The sequence below is a fragment of the Anser brachyrhynchus genome (assembly GCF_964034855.1).
Source record: "Anser brachyrhynchus genome assembly, chromosome: 3".
NCBI classification, from domain to species: Eukaryota; Metazoa; Chordata; class Aves; order Anseriformes; family Anatidae; genus Anser; species Anser brachyrhynchus.
The window spans coordinates 23,561,717-23,581,389 of record NC_137696.1 but is presented as its reverse complement, the minus strand read 5'-3'; the positions used below and the strand labels follow the sequence as shown (position 1 = coordinate 23,581,389).

Below are 19,673 nucleotides of genomic sequence, written 5' to 3'. Positions count from 1 at the left end.
TTTCACATACTTTGCACAAATATAATTATGTTTGCAGCCACCTTCCCTCTCAAATGTAGCTGATGCTAGCCACATGAGCAAGACATTTGACTTTCTGACACTAAGCTGAGCTAACACAAATAAGAAAAAAAATGAATGTTTGGACAGAGCCATTGAAATATTATTCACTGTCACATTTTCCATCTCATCAGCATCATGATCCACTAAGAGGACCACCAGTTACAGAACTACAGAACTTCACAGGAAGGGACAATGTTACTCAGCGCTGGTTTGTTCACAGATCGTCATCTCTGTGGCAGTTTCATTCCCAGCCACCCCTGCCTAACTCCTTCCCATCTCCTTTTCTCCTACTCCCAAGCAATCTTCTGTTGCTCAACACTTGGATTAATCTCCCCCTTCTTGTCCAGATTTTCAAAGGTACTTAGAAACCCATCTGACAAGTCAAACATTTCAACCATGAAGTCTTCCTACATCTAAATCAATGTTACTTCCACTATTCTTTTTAGGCAAGTGAAAACTTCATTAGAGGGATCATGTCTTTACAGAGTTTTAGGAGATCTCAAGCACAACCTCAGCATACCACAAACGCTAAACACAATTAGGCTATTGCTCCAGCAATGATCCATCTAGAATTTCTTATTCACACAGAAACCAAATGCAAATTCCCAGAAAGGGAATCCACCATTGTTTCTGGAGCAGATTTGAAAAACAAAACACCTAGCAAGGTTTGTGTTCGTGTTTCAGTTTCTAAAAAGACTTCCAACTCCACACGACACCTCATTCTTAAATACGCTCCTTCATTTGGTATTTTCAAGCCCAAAAGGTCATTACCTGAGTTTACTATAACCTGAACGATCTTTCTGACTCACTGCTAACAAACATTATCAGTATTTGTGTGTTTTTTTTCTTCTTTTTGTCAAATAAATTCAGAAAGGGGAGGAGTATTTTGTTTATTTATTTTAATATCCAAGCACATCTGTGCAGTTGTTATACAAGAAACACTAAGTACAGACTTACCAGTATTTTGGTAAAATGCCATGTACACCCAACATATGGACATACTTAAAGTTGCCAACAAAAAAAGTAGTTTGAAAATACTGAAGAAATTCTTTTGATGCATATTGGGGAATGAGAGTAATCCCTTCTCACAAATAGTTATCATAATAGCGTAACAATTCAGAGAAGTTTTAGCAGCCAGATCTGTTTGAGATTCCCATGCTCAAGGTCATTATGTCTCCTCCATAAGATGGGTGGAAAAGGTTCAAGAGAAGCACAGGAAAAGTAGAATTATTTGGTTTTCCCCACCCATAACAAGTTTCCTGCTTTGATGTAGGCAGCTCTATTATAACAGCACAAGAATACATGCATTTGCATGTTATAATCTTCAAAAGCTGTAGTGTAAAACATGCAAGGCAACTCAGTTCTGCAGACGTGGCACATCCTTGGTTGTACCAAATATAGCAGCACAGCATATTCGTTTTCAAAATATTTCTCAGTTCTCCACACCACGTCCTGAAACTCTGAATGCTGCACTGGAGATTCTGCTCAGGTTTAACACTTCTAGTACAAGTTCAACTGTCAGAACTAATAGTGCTCGCTTGTATACTGTCCACAGAATGATATTTATACATTATTTAAAACATATGTACTTTAAAAAAAAATAGAATTATGTTGACAGCAACTACTAGCAATGCTAATAAGTACCTAGTTTCAAAACAGGGACAAATTGAACATCACCACAGAAACACTGCAGAAATGCTTCGTTAAAGCACCCTGAAAAATAAAGATCTTAACAGAGGTAGACCTTGCAGCCCACCATTAACTGAGCAAAACTGAAAACGAGTCTGTCAAAAACCCAGAATCTACTAAGTTTCCATTTTTCTCTAGTACAAGAAGTATTAGAACTGAAGATAAATGCTTTACATGAAAATAAAACAGCACCTATTGTGTGTAGAAGTGAGATGTACGGATCAACAGGAACATTTTATTCTTTAAATAAAGATTACTTATATAAACTCTTCTTAAATTAAATTTAAAATAACTCTTCTTAAATTGAAGAAGAGTCAGGCATTTCTGTTCCTTTCCACTATGTACAAATCATTTATTTATTTATTTATTTACGTTACTTTCTTTTTCCGGTATTCTTCATTCAGATGTAGTGAGGTGTTTAGTATGTTATTAATTTCAATGAGCCTTTTGTCAGTAACTACATTGAATATTTCTGTAGATTTCCTTCTCTTACAACATAGGTTGTGGTCACTTCTGTTCATCCCATCCAAAAGAAGAACATCTTTTAAAGGGGATTTCACTCAATTTTTCCCTGGCTTACAGAGGTAGTACACTAACAGCTAGCAAGTTTGCATTTCTGACAATTTAAAATTAAGACATTAGAAGTATGTACTCTCTTGAACCCCAATTTTTTTATTTTTGCCCCTCTCTCTCCCTTATGACCAGCTACCTTATCTCCTACTCGAAATTAAGTTATGCCTTGCAAATAAATATCAGCTTGTAAATAACTTGTCCAATGAGCACTCTCCTTTATAAAGCAGATAAAATCATCTCAAGATGAAATAATACGGTCTCTAACCATTAGTGCACGAGTTCTGACATAGCACTGAAACTTACTCCACTTCCAACTTCATAAATGAGCAAAAGTAGAACTTCACGGTAGCCGGGTACAACGTAACTGATGTGGAAGACAATTTAATGTAAGAATTTGTGGTTCTCTGCGCAGAGCTGTGTAAAAGTCTACACCAGAGTTCAGCGTCCTTGCCTTCTCACACAACAAGAGGTTAAGGCTGAGCACCCCCCAGAGCTGACAGGGCAAATTGGACCTAGGTTATAAGCTAACTTCATGTTGACTATGTCAGTATATTCTTTAAAAGATCTCAATGCCATGCCTACATGCAGCAGTCATCAAGAATATAGTACCACTAAGTAGCAAAAACTAGAAGTCTGGCAGAATTTGAAATCCTGAAACCATGGGGAATATTGTGCTTTCCAGGCTGAGGTTTTGCTTCAAGGGGATTTTCACACTGCTTCTCTAGCACTTGAGGCAAAGGAGGGCTGCCAGGAAACACCATTACAATGCCATAACGCAGGACAGTGCCACAGTGCTGTCACACAAAATGGTGGGACAAAACAACCTCAGTTTGGGAACTTTGCAAACTGACAGGCTCGACTATCTCAAAGTAATAGAGACTTGTGGGCTTTTTGTTGTTTATTTGCTTTTTTGACGTTTACTGAAAAAGCGTAAAAAAATAAAAATAAAAAACATGCAATACAAAAAGAACTGAAAATGAAGAAAAATATGGAAAAAAGCACTAAGGACAAAAAAGCATGTGTTAAATGCATGCAAAAAAATGTTAATATCGAAAAAAACATGCAGAAACACACTAGATGCACACCAAAACATGCGACATCTGGAAAACTGGACAAAAACATGGACTATATTCATGCCAAAAATGCCAAATGCATGCTGGATGCTAAAACACAGTAACTCGTGAAATGGAAAAAACGTGCAAAAGCATGTGCTAGATACACACCTAAAAACACTGCCCTTCGAAAATGTGGAAACATGCCACACATGCATGCTGACTGCTTAAAAACCTGCTAAAGTGCCAAAAAACACACATCAGAGAAAAAAAAAAGAGCGCACCCAACTGAAAAATGCTATACATGCAAGAATACACAGAAAGACATGCTAGATAGATGCCAAAAATTTTAAATTGTACACAGGGAGAAAATGTGCAAAAAAAGTATACTAGATGCATGCGAAAAAAAACTTGAAAAACAAACACTCACAGATTAAATGCTGGGGAGGGTACATGAAAAACACCAAGAAAAGTACAAAATGCACACTGGATGAACAAAAAATGTTAAAAACCACACAACTCATTACACATAAAAAAAAAAAGCTTAAAAATCAGTGAAAGGCACATGCTTAAAACAAAAAATGACCTACGGAAGGACACTGGAAACAAACAAAAACACACATAGACTTTTTGAGAAGATGTCGATTTCATGTTTGTAGGAAATGTTCTCAATGTATTTCAGAGCTCTGCATAGCTCAAGATGTTACTTATCCAGTAATACTAACATAAGGCCCAAAATGCAAACAATGTTACGTAAGTGATATTAAATTTTAATTTTCTTTCAAGCATTAACACTCAGGAGGTTTTTTAATATAGAGTCACACCACTTTGCTGGAAGTCCACCATTATCTATTCATGACGACAAACTTCAGGATCAAATGAGAGGGTTTTTTGGCTAATTATTTTTCACCATATACTTCTCACGCAGAGTCACAATCATCTTATGTGTTGGTTTTGGTGAAATAACTAATGGCTATATGTAAAACTGATCTCAAAAGTGTAGCTAGATACAACTGATAATTACAATCAAATTCCTAAAATAAAAAACGTGTTCTTCAACAACTACTTGGCATCTTACTATAACTCATCGATAAGTAGACAGCTTATATATGAAAATCTTTGTTCACTGTTCAAGCATTGTTCACAAAGCTAATACAGACAACATATTCCTGAAAACAGGGAATGTATGTTTTACAGATACAGAACATATACATCAATAAATGTTTGAGCTTACATCTCTAACATGGAAGCAGCAAGAACGTCCTGTTAAACGATTAATGAAAACATCAAGCTGTGACACCATCATACCTACTGGTAAGACATTCACAACAAGGCAAAAAGTTGAGCACTAAAAGCACATCGAAAATATTTCTCCATGCAGCCGCAAAACAGGATGTACTTATGGATATTGAGTTATCAACGAATTTCAGCAATTCAGGAGGAAACCATGCTTACCAAACACTATGGCTTTGGCAAAAGGTGGAAAGAGTTCTGTGTGCCTGCATAGGTTTTTATGAATTTGCCAGAGATCTTTGTGCAGTTTCTTAAAGTCACTGTATCTCTTCCAAACGACTATCTGAAGCAGAGAAAGAGGAGGGGAGTATTAGTGAGGGTCATCACAACCATGTTCACGTATGTTCATTGTTCACATCACAAATATGTTTTTAAGCAAATCAGACTGCTACCTTCATAGCTTATATGTTCAACAAAAATATACAATCTAAACTGCCAAGTGTAACAATCATTAAAAAAAATTACATTGGTTCATTATCTGTCCCCAACCCTCGTTTTGTCTAACAAGACTACAGTGTACAGACAAAATATTAAGTAAAAGCTGAATGAAGGAAATACAGAGGGCAAAAGCAGCATTGTTTCATCCACAATGCAATCCAGAGCTACACAGGGAACCAGTAAGAGAGGGGGAAAAGAGCCGAATAGGAGCATTTCACTATCCAACACTCAACAGCATGCTGTGCTTGGCGCAGCTGCAGGTACAGGGGAGAGACACAACAGCAAAAAAGAGGAAAGCAAAATCAGTACAGGTAAAGGATTCTTATGGAGTCTTACGGACAGAGGAATTCTTACAGGCAGAGCATGAAGCACCTAGAACTGCAAATTAGCTCATAATTTATGTGCCTATGTAAACTGCTGATCATGTGCAAATGCAAGCCCCCATGTAAAATTGTTTATTAATAATAATTCTCATCAAAAATTGAATATGTTCCCTTTTGTAATCTAGACAAAATCTCTGACTTCAGAAACGCAAGGAGAGCATTCATTACACCAGATTTTGCTGATTTATCCTTTTCAGAAAGAAGTAGTCATCTCCCAGGCAGGTTCCTCCCAGTCAGGTATCTACCTTATCCTTCTTCCATCCCATTCTCTGTATCCTTCCATTAAGGAAGGAGAACCCAGCAGGAAAATCAGGCCAGGAAAAGAACTGAGCAACAAAACTTACACTTGATTGCTAACAGGTTTGCTATCAGGATGAGAAAAAAAAAAAAGAAAATACAAAGGCATTTTATATTGTGGCTTCACTGTTGGTTAGACCCACTGAGTCATCATAACACTCAACACTAATGTGCAGTGATTAGTGCAGAAAGGGAAAAAAAAGGATTTTAATGAATTCAAAAGTTGATTCCATCAGTCAAATGTCTCAACTACGTTAATACAACTAAATACCATTTAAAATATTCCAAATATTTCACTGAATGATTTAACCAGTTGCGTTCTCACGAGCAATCATAATTGTAGAACTACTTTTTTCAAGGAAATCAGACTTAGAGATAAGCAAAAGGTTTCATTTTAGATTACTATTTTTTTGGTTGGTTGGTTTTGATAGCACTTTGGTCAGAAGCCTTCCAATTGTCAGTGGATGCAAGTCCTATCTACAGAAGGATGCAAGTATAAGGTAACAGGACTGTCAGAGAGTATATTGAAAGCTTTAATATGGCAACACTCCATCCAACTTATCAACTCTGCTATGCAGAAAGTAGCAGTCCTGACTCAGCCCCACCTACCGTGCACACGCATCCAGGACTAGTTACAACTAGTATTTGATGGAGTTCCACAGGCATGGTAGGAAAAACCAGAATCTCTCAAAAAGGCCAACTAGTGATTTCAGTTTCAGAAACAATAATTTTCCAATACTGTACTTCCATCAATGCCAATATCCAGAAAATGATGATTAGTACTTCTTAAAGTGTGCATATAAAACATAAAATTGCATTAGACAGCAAAGTCTCAAAACATCAAGTTACTGTATTGTCAGTACTCAGAGACAATGTGAAAAGCTGCCAAAAAATAAAAGCATGAGATTCTGTTCCACTAAAAAGTATTATTTGTCTGCTGCTGCAAGCGACCTCTCAGTAGCCAAGAGGAGAAAACATACCCACAAACAGCTTACAAAGCAAAGGAATGAAGGTCATCCTGAAACCTTTCACAAGCTCATGGAGATCATGCCTTTGCATGCATGCAGCTGAGCAAAGATAGCAAAGCTCCCACTCTAACATACTCATTAGAAGTCAGATTTGTAGGAAGGACAGATTATATTTCCAGGCCCAACAAAGCACAGCAAGTACATCATAAAACATATGCTGGAATTGCAGTGCAATAAGGTGCTTGTCATAACTAGAGCCAGCAGACCTCTCTTAACTCATCCAATTCCTGTGTTCCACAATGAACAACCCTTTCTCCTCTGTGAATGAGTATAGGGGAGGGAGGGGGAAAAAAAGAAAAAAAACATGATTGCCCTGGCTACAATTGCCTCGCATGCCATGTTGCCACCATCAACGCTCAGAAGCAAAGAAATTGAAATGAAGGCCACTAGCCTTTTGGTATCTATTAACTCCTCCACAAACAACTTCACGTTAACTTCATCCTTTTGAGAAGAAAGCCCTTACAAGGTTATCTTCCTTCCTGTCCCAGCAAGAACAGTTGGGGGTGTCTTGAATTGTAATTGGCTGTAGCGGGAGAGATCGTGTATTAAAGGATTGTACTCTGAAGCGCAGTTAACAGACGTGACAGAAAACTGGCGAGTAGAACTGAGGTTACAGTACACAGCCTTACGTATAGTTGCACATCTGCAACGCGGGTAGTAGCATCACAGCAGTGCCATTAAATTGGCCTCTGCACGAGCAGGCAGGCACAGCCACGTGGTTCTGTACAGCTAGGGGAAGGGGTTGCACAAGACAGATCGTAAAGCCAGAGGGTTGGTGTGCGTACAAAATTTTGTCTGTTGAATTTCTAATTGAGCAGTTTTGGAAAACTGAGGTCAATTTATTTTCTTGGGAGCAGATTAGGAGCATACTCTTTTTCTCTCAAAGACTGCCCACAATTCTTTTGCTGTCATAGGAAGCAAGTGTAACAGAAAAGCTCCCAATGTATGTTGTTTCCTTATTATAATTCATCCTTACAGCAACTACTGCCTAGGGTATTGCTGTTCAGATGATTGCTTATAACAGAATCACAACACCACAGCTACCATGCTATCACATGCAAAATAATTAATTTGAATGCAGTGAAGTGTGGAAAAAGGACACTCATCAGCAAGTTCATGGCACATTTACGTTTCCTTGCTGACTAGAGTATGTGGAATCCTGCAAGGCATCCTACATCTACAAACTAAAGCAAGGACTAAAGGATACCGTTCTGCTATTTTTTCACAACTAATTAACATATATTCATGCAATACACTAGCTGAAAGACACAATATATTTTTCCTGAGGAACGGCTCATCAACAGCTGCTATAAAGTGTTTTTCCCACAAATGAAGATTAAGGTAATGGCAGAGTGTGTTCATGGGTGGGCTCAATCCAGGAGTCTCCCTGGAAAAGGTGAACATCAAGCTACAAGCTACAATAATGCAGGTCTAAAACTAGGTCCATGATTATGTCCGATTCGGATAAACTACTTTAATCTTCTATAGATTAAAAAAAAAAGTGGCAAAAGCATGAATGTTCATGCTTGTCTGATCCTCAAGATTTCAAAGAAGGATGCAACAAAGGGGTATTAGGTGTAGTAGGCAATTCTCACCTCTGCCAAGCCACTAATCAGTAACTCATGTTTGACCATACAGAGATGCAATGAATTCACTTATGGGCTCTTCTTTCATCAACTATCCAGGTTCTCCTCAACTGTGGTACGAGACTGCACCAGAAATTCAACATATGCATATGTTACTCAATGTCTGAAAAGCCAAAAGGTTGTGCTTTTGAAGGAAGATAACGCATGTACATAGCATAATATAGTATGAACAATGTCAAGTCATTAGTCCAGAAGAAATCAAGTGGAAAAAAATAGATTTTTAATCTGAAAACAACCAAGAAAGAAAAGCATGATGCATTTTTTGTCTCAATAAAATGGTTCCTAACAGTCTTTTGAGGCTTTAAAGAGGCACAAGAATACAGCAGACCCTTATTCAGAGCCTTTTTGGAAGAGGCAAAGAGCAAGCAATTCAAAAGTTTTATAAAAGTACATCATGGGAAAATAGTTAAGGAGCCTCAGAGAGGCAGGATTAATATACGACTTGCAGTCTAACCTCTCTCAACTACTCCTATGCTCCTCCACTTTCCCTGCTCACTAATAGACAGTAATGATGTAGGCTTTTCCGTGAAGTATTGGTTAAAGAGGAGAATAACACCTACAGCTGAGACCTAAGACTTGGATTGCGGACTGATCTCTAATTATACTGGTAGGAGTTAAGTAGCCATCAATTTGCCAATTCCAGCCCTGAGAAAAGAGCTTGCGAAGTTTTCAAAGCCATTTTGTCATCAAAAGACACTTTACTCCCTAACACTTTGTTTCAAGTCTGGATTCATCACCAAGGGCAGAATTGCAACATGTTACACTCACTACTGTTTTCGACTATGAAAGCAAAAGACAGATGGAAACATACAAAAAAAAAAAGTATGCTCAATTAGGATGACAAAATACACAGAAATTGCTAAATTGCATCAAAGATACTTCAAAAGGCATAATGCAATACACAAACAGACATTTGCACAAGTTTAAACTGTTACCTCCTGGACATCCTCTGGATTTTTTCTTGAAACAATCTGAAAGGCAAAACAAAAACCGTTCAGTGCTTGGATTTACTATTCCAAACTGATTCACACAATGATTTGTTGCTGAGGCAAAAAATCTGGAAGAAGGCAAACAGTTGCATATTCCTCCTTGCATGCAGAAGTGTTTTCATTTAGTTTCAGAGAAGTTTAATATCCAAATACAACAGGGTAAGGAGTTTCAGCAGCACAGACAGTTGCTGTTACCAGAAATACAGATGCACGTGCTAGGCAAAATGGCACAGAAGGCATCCCACAGAACAAAGCCACACAGCACACACCCCCATCATCTTCCCAGTCTTTTCCTGTTAATTCATATTGGGGTCACATTACTCCCAATAAGCAGAATTAATCAAGGCTGTTCCTGGCTTAATACACATTATGCACAGCCTCGTCGTGAGGTGTAAGGCTTTGAATTTATTAAGACAGGATTTTCACTTTACTTACAGCCATCAATGTGCGCACGCGACGGACTCTGTCCTTGCGTGTTTGTTTCTACTTAAACACTCTCTGCCTAATTAATTATAAATGACTTTGTCTGGAGGAAAATTGCAGCGAAAACAAGGCTTGGCTACACACCGTAAAAAAAAAAAAAATGTATTTTGTCTGGATTTTTTTTTCTTTAAATAAATATCGATCGCAAAAGCCTTTGTAATCCAAGTTCTGTATTGGGTTTATAAACAGCAATAAGAGCATATCCGCACAATCAATCACAACCAGGCATCTTTAATTCATAACTGCAATTATCTTGTGTAAGTCAGTACATCCTTCACTATCATTCTACCAAAGCTGTTTAACAAAATAATTAGGCTACTGTTAGCTAAATAGGGCACTCTCAGTCCAAACTAAGACTATCCACACACTCGCACCCCACAAAATGATTAGTATTTTGAAGGGGTGACACAGATAGGCAAGTGCAAGGAGTTTGCACGACTCACACCCCACAGGCTAAAATCCCAACCCACTGGACTGCAAGCATCACTCAAGCTCTTGGTCCAAGAGGGAAGTCAATGAACGTACACCTACTCCTTGCTAAGTGACAACAACATACTGTTCACTCCCCTCCTTCCATTTTTCAAGAATCCTAGCTGAAGCCTCCCAGATTGCATAAGACCACCTTACTACACAGACCATTGTAAGCTTTCACACATTTCAGAGGAAACAAGACAGAAAAGAGAAGGTCCCAAAAGACCTAAGGCTTTTTCCTTCACAATTCTAATTTTTTCCCCCACATTGCACAGTAAGACCTCTTCTTATAACACGGCTTACAATGTCAAAACCTCCCTCAACTTTTCCTCACTGAGGAAATCTGTGAGTAACCTCACATTTGGCAACTTTACCGAATGTTAACCTTGGGGCTGTTGCTCCCTCACTCACTACCAGACAGTTCACGTGTACACTTTGTGAAATATTTTGACCCTTCTTTTCCAATAGCTGGTGTATTCGATGTAACAAACCTGTAGAGCTGGAGAAAGAAGATAGCACAGGCATGGCTACACATCACAAAAGAACACCAAAGGGCACACACCAACTGTTTTGTTTTGCAGTTCACCTTTAGTTAAAGCCTTACAACAGTTCTGGCAGCTAGGTAAGTTACCAGATGGGCAGAAGGAGACCCAGAGAGATGAGTAATTACCCAGCCAGTTAGTAAGAATCTGGAATAAAACCCAGAGGCCCTGTTTCACACTTGTTCTAATGTTACATTGCCTTCTATATCTACCAGCCATGCCAACTTTAAGTCAGTATGTAATAATTTATGTGTTGTCCTACTTTGTTCTTCATATCCTTTTCTGAAGGTCAACCCCAGAAGAGGTCTTCCCCTTCAATCCAACCTATAACCAACCTAAAGACTTGGCAAACATCTTACTATGCCCCAGATTTTCAGTGTATTTTTTCAGTCCTCCCAAAAGGATCAATGCAATCAGCTCCTGCAAATCTCTACTGCAAGCAACTTTCATCTATTTAAAAAATATCATTAGGATACCTACCAATGAGCTGAGCAATGCATAACTACTGCATTATGATGTGAAAACACAGATCCTACAAGGATCTCATACCCCACCACTGAGCAAAGTATTTCAGATTATCCTATTCCTGCAGATAGCCAAATGTAACTCATTAGAATTTTAATTATCATTAATAATTGTAATCCTCCAAATTATCTGAACTTCTATTAGTAGTCTACATTCTCAGATATCATTCAAACAATACTCTTGGCATCAGGACTTGCTGATTTCTCTTTCTGTTTTTTAGCCTTTGGGAATGGGTATAAAAAGGCCAATTTTCATTTAATCTTGTCTGCACTCCAAGTATTTCACTGCTTACAAGTAAATAAAATACATATTCTCTGTAAATACTCATGCACAGTCAGTTTCTGCAGAATACATGCCTTGCAAAAACCACAGAACATATTGACTTTTTTTTTATTTTATTAAAGTAGACTCCTAAACAAAAAGCTTTTAGAAAAATCTGCAATAAGGATAGACCTTAGCACTCAGAAGGGACTGCACGGGTAGCCGTGACCAGTATCCCCTGCTCCTAACGCAGGATAACATGGTTAGCATAACCAGTGCCATTTTGTAAAGTAAATGGCCATTATCTGTAGGGAAGCCAGTCATGTATCAGTCCCCCTTTCCTGCTCCTCACCAGCCTTGAAGGTCCTGCGTGATTAGAACAAACATCAAGGAACCTTAACCTACGCTGGTCATAAAACCCTGTGAAATAATAAAGCTCACAATTATAATTACAACTTAGTAGCATCCTCCTTCTGCCAAGGATCCCTAAGGAACCTCTCTGTCCCCGTAGCATTGGTGACTGTGCCCGTCACTTAGGATACACTAAACAAGTGGTTTTCTCTTTCATAATTAACCCATCCTAACATTGAAACAGAAAGCTCCTTTAACTTAATGCAGTTTCACAAAGTATCCAATTGCATGCCCCTGAAAGGACCAGAAATCTCCACTAACACATGCTGAGTACCCTAGGCCTCCGTCCGAAGGGTATTCAGTGCAAGGGGAAGATCCACCTCACTTTTTTTCCTGGCGATCCCCCAAAGTCGCTGCGCATCAGTTCAGCCAACGCAGCTGTAGTGCTGTGATACCGACCGTGGAGCCAGATCGCGGCAGGAACAGGAGGGAGGAACAGGAGGGGAGGAAAGGGGAGGGCAGCAGATATGTTCATTGAATTATTTGTGAATCATTCCGTTCGGTTTCTAACACTCCAAATCCTCACTTCGAGTACTACATAACGGATTACCAGATAGAGCCCTACTGAGACAAAAGCTATTTATACTTCTACATTTGTGAACCCAACGCATGCTCTGCCGCATAAAAGAGAGATTTTTGCACTTTGAGGACTTCCGACATCCAGACACACTGAAGAACTAATGATTTCTGGTTAACTTGGTTTAATTTGGACCGCTCACAAACCCATCAGCCCCTTGCTCTGTAGGACACCCCTCACAGTCAGCACACTCCCCAGTTCTGAACTGCGCGGCCTGGTACGGTACACGCGGCCACATGTTGCGTGCCACAACTTGCTCCTGAACAGATCTACAGATACAAAAATATCACAGAGCATCTTAACTGTCTTCGGCCAATAAGAACAAGGTCATTAGAGTAAAATAAGCAGAAGTCTCGGCTCATTCCTATTACTCCCTATTGCACTGACAGAAACCAACATTAAAAAAGAAACAAAACACACACTCAGCCCAACGCGACCTGCTGCAGAAGCACCTGAAGGCACTGTTTCTCTTGTCTTTACCTCAGGAAAACCTTTTTAATATTGGAATTAAAGCAGTTCAGTTGGAAGGGACCTTCAAAGACCATCAAGTCCAAGTACCTGGCCACCTCAGGGCTGCCCAAAAGTTGAAGCATGTTACTGAGGGCATTACCCCACTGCCTCTTGAACACTGACAGACGTGGGGCATCAACCACCTCTCTAGAAAGCCTGTCCCAGCGTCTGACCACCCTGAGGGTAAATAAATGTTTCCTCATGCCCAGTCTGACCCGCCCCAGCCCAGCTCCGTGCCGTTCCTGTGCATCCTGCCATCAGTTCCCAGGAGCTGAGCCCAGCACCTCCCTGCCAGACACAGCCCCAGCCACTACAACCCTCGGAGCTCTACCAACAAGCCAGTTCATCGCCCAGCCAAGTCTGAACACGTTTCTCTCTGTCAGTTCGACTGGCAGCTCTGTGGTTTCCTGGGCCTTCTCTCATGCCCGGTTTGCAGACGGGTGTAGTGCTGGCTGCTGCCAGTCAGCAGGGACCTCCCCAGGCTGCCCCGACCTTTGGTAAATTGTGGAGGGGGCTCCAGCTGTAACATTCACCAACTCCTGCGGTTCTCTGGGGGTGAATCCTGTCAGCCCCAAGGATTTATGAACATTCATACAACTGGCCCCTTACAATTTCTGTGACCACAAATGGAAAGTCATCGCAACCCAAGCCATGGATTGCCAATGCTGAGGGCCAGGCAATCCAAGATCTATTATTAATATTAAAAACTGAGGCAAAAAAGGCATTAAATGCCTCCACCTTTTCCTCACTCCTATTTGCTAGGTGACCATCTTTGCCAAGTATCAGTCCAATGTTTTCCTTTGGCCTCCTCTTGCTGTTGACATACACAAAAAGGCCTTCTTTGTTGTCTGACACTACAGCGGCCACTACCAGCTTTTCTTGCTTTCTGCCTACAGATGTGAACTGCAGCTCTGTACTCTCCCTGTGAAGCCAGACCTTGCTTCCAGAGATTATCTATTTTCTTTTTCTGTCCTAGTTTCCTGTTCAGCCAAGCCGATCTTCTGTCCCACTCACTCGGCCTGTGGCACAATGGGATTGTAGAAGGTGGTTCTTGAAAAGCAAGGAGCTCTCATGGACCCCTAAACCCTCTAAAGCTGATTCCCTGGGAACACTGCTAGCTCCCTGAATACCTTAAAGTTTGCTCTCTTAAAATCCAGGGTGGCAAATCTGCTGACCTTTTTTTCTTATTACACCAAAAATTTTGAACTCAACGATTTCACGATCAGCATGGTCAAAAGAGCTCCCTAACGTCACCTCTCCCACAAGGCCTTCCCTATTCTCAAAAAACATATCTAAGAGGGCACCTTTCCTAGTTGGCTTGCTCAGTACTTGTGACAGGACATTGCTGTCAACATGCTTTAGGAATTCCCCAGACTTGCATGTCACGGCAGTACGATATCCCCAATTTGTGTCTAGGAAGTTGAAATCTCCCATAAGGACAAGGTAACCGATCCCGAGATTTCCCCTAATTGCCTATAGAACAGCTCATCCATGCTATCATCCGGAGTGGGCAGTTGATAGCAGACACCCATGACATCTGCTTTGCTATCCATCCCCTTAATCCTCATCGAGAGGCTCTCTACTGCATCATCCCTAACCGCAAGGGCTGAACAGTCTGATCTCTCCCTTTTAGATTAAAATCTCCCAGGGCAAAACAACCTTTTCCTGGCTCTTAACAAAAACTACATCTCATTTGACTAAAAAGAATATTTGAAACGTGCCATATTTGTGTTTGGGGGGCTTGTAAACGTTCAGGAATAAAAAAAAAAAAGTAAAAACAAATTGCTTTTTGATTTCAAAGTGAAAAATTGAGTTAAGGGAAGGGATACATATGAATACGCAGATCTCGTAGGCAGAACATCTGCAGCTGCAGTAACTTTGGGATCACAGGTCATTCAAATAAAGCCTTTCTGATGCTCTCAGTATATCCCACCAAATCTGCGACCTGAACTCCTACTTCTCTTGCAGCTATCTCAGAGTATTCACTTACTCCCCCTCCCTTTCTGGCTTAAGTAGGGAAATGGAGGAGAAAAGAAGGCAAGAAGCTTCCCCAAAGGAACAGAAAGAGCCTTTGGCAGAACGAGCACCAAGCCAGCTCTCCCAAAATCCGGTTATTTGCTTCAGCTTTCCTTCTTCTCCCACAAGGCCTCTCTCATTCCCCCGGTCCCTCTTCTACCCAAACGGGGCCGAAGACCAGAGACCAGGCACCCGCAGCCCTGCAGACGGGGCTGTCCCAATATCCCTCAGGTCAAACAGCTGTGCCCAGTGTGGGCGCGCTGGGTGCACATCCGCTGCTCGCTGATTTCTCCTCGGGAGCTGACTGCGAGGCAGAGCCATTCGGCTGCCACCTCTCCAAGGAGATCTTGGGGAGAAGAAGGAAAAAAAAATAAAAAAATAAATAAAGAAAGAAGGAAAGAGTCGCTTCTTTTTAAGCTATCCATGCACGCCCTGCAATTAACAGGAAAGGAAATGAACTCCAAGGCGTGTTTGGGGGGACGACAAGCCATGTGAGGCCGCTGGCAGAGGCTGATGAAGCCCAGCTAAGCGAAGCCTCCCATGTCGCTCCCTCCTGCCTCCCCCCGAGGGGGATTTTCCACCACACCTTGCCCAGCCCGAGGCCCGCAGGGACCTGCCAGCAGCCCTGCCAAGCGCTCCAATCCGCACGCAACCGCAGATTTATTAATTAAAAAAAAAAAAAGAAGAAGAAGAAGAAGAAGGAACGCCCAAGGAAGAGGCAGCACGGGAAGGAGGGGAAGCAGGACCCCGGGGCCGGAGGAGGACGAGGGGAAGGGCAGCGGCGGCCGGCACGGAGCGGAGGGGACCGGGGCCGGGCCGGGGCTGACTCACCCGCGCCGTGACCTTGTAGACGGTGTGCCCGCGGGGGTGCCGCCGCGGCTCGGTCACCGTGTAGAAGCGGGCCAGGTCCCCGCCGCGCTCCCGCGGGCTCAGCATGCTGCCCGCAGGGCCGGGCCGGGCCGGGCCGGGCAGAGCCGGGCCCCGACAGCGACGGAAGCGGCGCCCAGGAACGCCCCGACACGCCCCGGCCCGGCCGGGCCCGCCCCGCCGCCGCCGCGGGGAGCTCCGCCCGGCCCCGGCCCCGCGGCGTCGCCAGGGGGATGCCGGGGGCTGCGTGCGGTGGCCGACCCCAAGGGCCGGCCCCGCGGGGGTGCCTCTGGGTAGGGCTGCGGCGGATTCGCAGCATGGGGAGCCCGGGATGGGGTGTGCCGCTTCCGCGGGTGGCTTTGGGGGTTCACATGTGCTGCCCCGAAGCTGGTGAAGGGCCTGGGACACAAGTCCTGTGAGGAGCGGCTGAGGGAGCTGGGGGTGTTTGGTCTGGAGAAGAGGAGGCTCCGGGGAGACCTCATTGCTCTCTGCAGCTGCCTGAAAGGAAGGTGTGGGGAGCTGGGGGTCGGCCTCTTCTCACAGGTAACCAGTGATAGGAGTAGAGGGAGTGGCCTCAAGTTGCGCCAGGGGAGGTTCAGGTTGGAAATGAGGAGACATTTCTTCTCAGAAAGAGCAGTCAGGCGTTGGAACGGGTTGCCCAGGGAGGTGGTGGAGTCACCGTCCCTGGGGGTGTTCAAGGAGAGGTTGGACGTGGTGCTTAGGGACATGGTTTAGGGGGTGATGCTGGTGGTAGGGGGATGGTTGGACTAGATGATCTTGGAGGGCTTTTCCAACCTTTATGAGTCTGTGATTCTAAATCACGTTGCTTTATGTTTCCTCTCTTCTCCAGATTTCTAAACAGTACTTGGACTTCTCTTTGTAGCAGGGCTCTTGTGCACATAGAGGTCTCATATAACTCTTCAGGGAGAGAGGCATATTGCCGCAATCCAAAAGAGCAATTCGTGCTGTGAGATGTTCTCCTTCCATGGATTGAACCTTCAGCTACTTGGCTGCAGTGGCATCTGTACCAGTGTAGATCTATACAAATATAGATCGCAACTGAGGTTATTTGAACTGTTAAGATTTGTTTTTATCACAGTATTTTCATTCATTTAATAGTCTGCTATTAAAAAAATCAGCTACTCATTAACAGGTTATTAATAGCGCTATTAACAGGTTATTAATATCTCTGATCTCATGCAGGCCTTTGACATAAAGAGAAGTATTTAATGGATTTCTTTGTAAAATATTAGAGACTCTTGTCATGAAACTAATAGTAAGCAGGTGTTTCCTTTGAAAGGATTAATATGAAGGTGTTTCCTTCATATTAATCCTGAGTTCCAGATCAGATTCACCTCTGCAGATCTGGAAGCACCATTCTGGAAGCTCACCTTTGAGTGAGCAGTTTCAGCATTTCACTGTTTGGAAGTACTTACATAGTTTCACCTCATCCTTATTACTAGCAATTAGCATCAGCATGTTATCAGCGCTCTTCTCATCCTAATCCAAAACATAGCACCCTACCAGCTACTATAAGCTACTTAACTCTGTCCTAACTGGAACCAGGACACAAGAGTACTCTTACTCTTAATTTGGACATTGCCCTGACTTCATTCTTATTACAATGGGAATTCCAACCTGAGTACCAGAGGCAAGTAGGTCCTGCAAACGCACAGAGTCAGAGAAACAGGCACGAGTGGACCAGCAGTTCCTCTCCTTGGACTGGTCTGACAGAAAAAACAGATCATTTGACAGTGGTTTCCCACGTGAAACCCCGAAAAGCCTAGCAAATTCAGGTCCGTCTCCAAATAGAAGTGTTCTAGTATCCACATACAGCTTCATCTTAGAAAAGTGCAACCCCAGAGGAAGGTCATTTTTTCTGTGGGAGAATACAATGACTGTTCCTAACAACTCATAGGGCAGAAACAAAACAAATGTGAGTTTTACAACATCCTGTCTCTTGATTTTCTTTGGATTACTTTGGCATTCCCAGCTATCAAGTTACTAGAAAGATTCTTTATTGTTTTTATCTCTGAGAATTGCTTGGTTTTGTCTACTTTGCACAGGGAACATTTTCTTAAGGAATGGGGAAGAGAGGAAACATAAATTCTTACAGTGAAACACAGTCCTTTCAGTGAAATTGAAGTTTCATTGAAAGAGACATTCCAAAAAGAGATTCTCTGTTTGGAGTAATTTTAACGTACAAGTAATGGAAATACTCTGAGTTTTCTTTAAATCTGAAATGAAGGGATTAGAATGATGTCAGAGGATACTTTATGACTCTCATCTTCTCTAATTTTAGCTGTAGGAAACTTGTGGCTACTCAGATCACATTTGTGGTGGCACCACATCCAAAAACCAAAGCTGGTTGAAAATAGGCTTGCACAAGGAAACGTGGAAACAATTTCCAACATGATATACTATGCATGTATTTGGTACATGCAGTTCATACAACCTTCCAGTGCAATACTTAATACTACATGATTAGACAACCAATTCCAGTATAAACTTGCTTATGAAGCAGCACTTGCTTATAATATCTCATAAGATGTGGTAGCTTTGAAGTTTTAATGCTACATGCAGAAATCAGTGGAATAGAAGTCATCATTGATTAATCCCTAATGAATGATACAATAGACCTCATTTAAATTTTAATAGCTAACTCAAAATTCAAAAGTTAGCAATTTGGTGGGAGGAGATATGGAGAAGAACCACTAGGAGTTGAGAAGACAAGCGTATGTTGCAGCTGTTTAACTCCATGTCTGAAACAAGCTTTACATATTTTGTACAGTTTCCATCTCCTTTATCTACCAGAGAATATACATATATTAGAACTGGAAAACCTCAGGAGAAGGACAGTAAATATGATCAGATCTACAGAATAGCCTCTTCATTTGGAACAATGCAGTAGTTTGGAAATTTCTGGCATGGAAGAAGAAATAACATGAGGGGATATTATAGTGGTCCATGAAATCATGTTTGGCTTGGAGAAGATGGATGGGAATGGACTGTTCAGTGTCTCTTTAAAGGCCAGTGAAGCTAGTAGTAATGAGGTTAAAAAATAACAAAAAATCATTTGTCACATAATGAGGGCTAGAATTGCAGAACTTGTCAAAGGGTGTTGTCGATGCAAAAAGTTTCCAAGTTCAAGTACTTGGGGGAGAGAGTCACTGAGAGATACTTAAATGACAAACACATCAGTCTTAGGAAATCTGCTAAGCTCAAAACAACCAGATGCAGGAGTATTCAGCTGAAATTTGCCCGGTCTCTGCACATCTTTAGGCATCTGCTGCTATCCACTTTTAGAAAGCAGGAAACTGAGCTCTGCGGACCACTGAGCTGAACCACCAAGGCTGTTCTCATGTTCAGCATAATCAATCAAAACATCCCTCAGTGAGTCAGTAGCCTCCATTCACTAGGGCGTTTCAAAAGCTCAAATGACTCATGAAAAACTTGGCTTCTAGTTACAAATCAGAGAACTTGGAGATACCTGTTTTGAAGAATAACTCTTAACATAGGATGGCTGACCTAGATATACAAAATAATAAGTAGAGAAGAGTAA

The 19,673-nt window shown here is 41.7% G+C and overlaps 1 protein-coding gene across 8 annotated transcripts in view; it reads right to left on the bottom strand.

Moving 5' to 3' along the window:
• The window catches only part of RPS6KC1 (ribosomal protein S6 kinase C1), a 92,974-nt gene extending 75,470 nt beyond the window's left edge, over positions 1–17,504 (bottom strand). For 2 of the 8 annotated variants that reach the window (XM_080585851.1, XM_080585853.1), the window contains exons 1-3: positions 16,076–16,285; positions 9,395–9,430; positions 4,830–4,950 (exon numbers count right to left, since the gene is read on the bottom strand). In XM_080585851.1, the coding sequence (XP_080441977.1) occupies positions 4,830–4,950; positions 9,395–9,430; positions 16,076–16,180 (262 nt within the window). In that variant the 5' untranslated portion in view covers positions 16,181–16,285. Of the gene's footprint in view, positions 1–4,829; positions 4,951–5,656; positions 5,837–8,408; positions 8,523–9,394; positions 9,431–16,075 lie in introns of those variants that run through there. The other 6 variants (XM_080585854.1, XM_080585856.1, XM_080585852.1 and 3 more) reach the window with 6 other exon arrangements.
• Between the last annotated feature and the right edge of the window lie 2,169 nt (positions 17,505–19,673).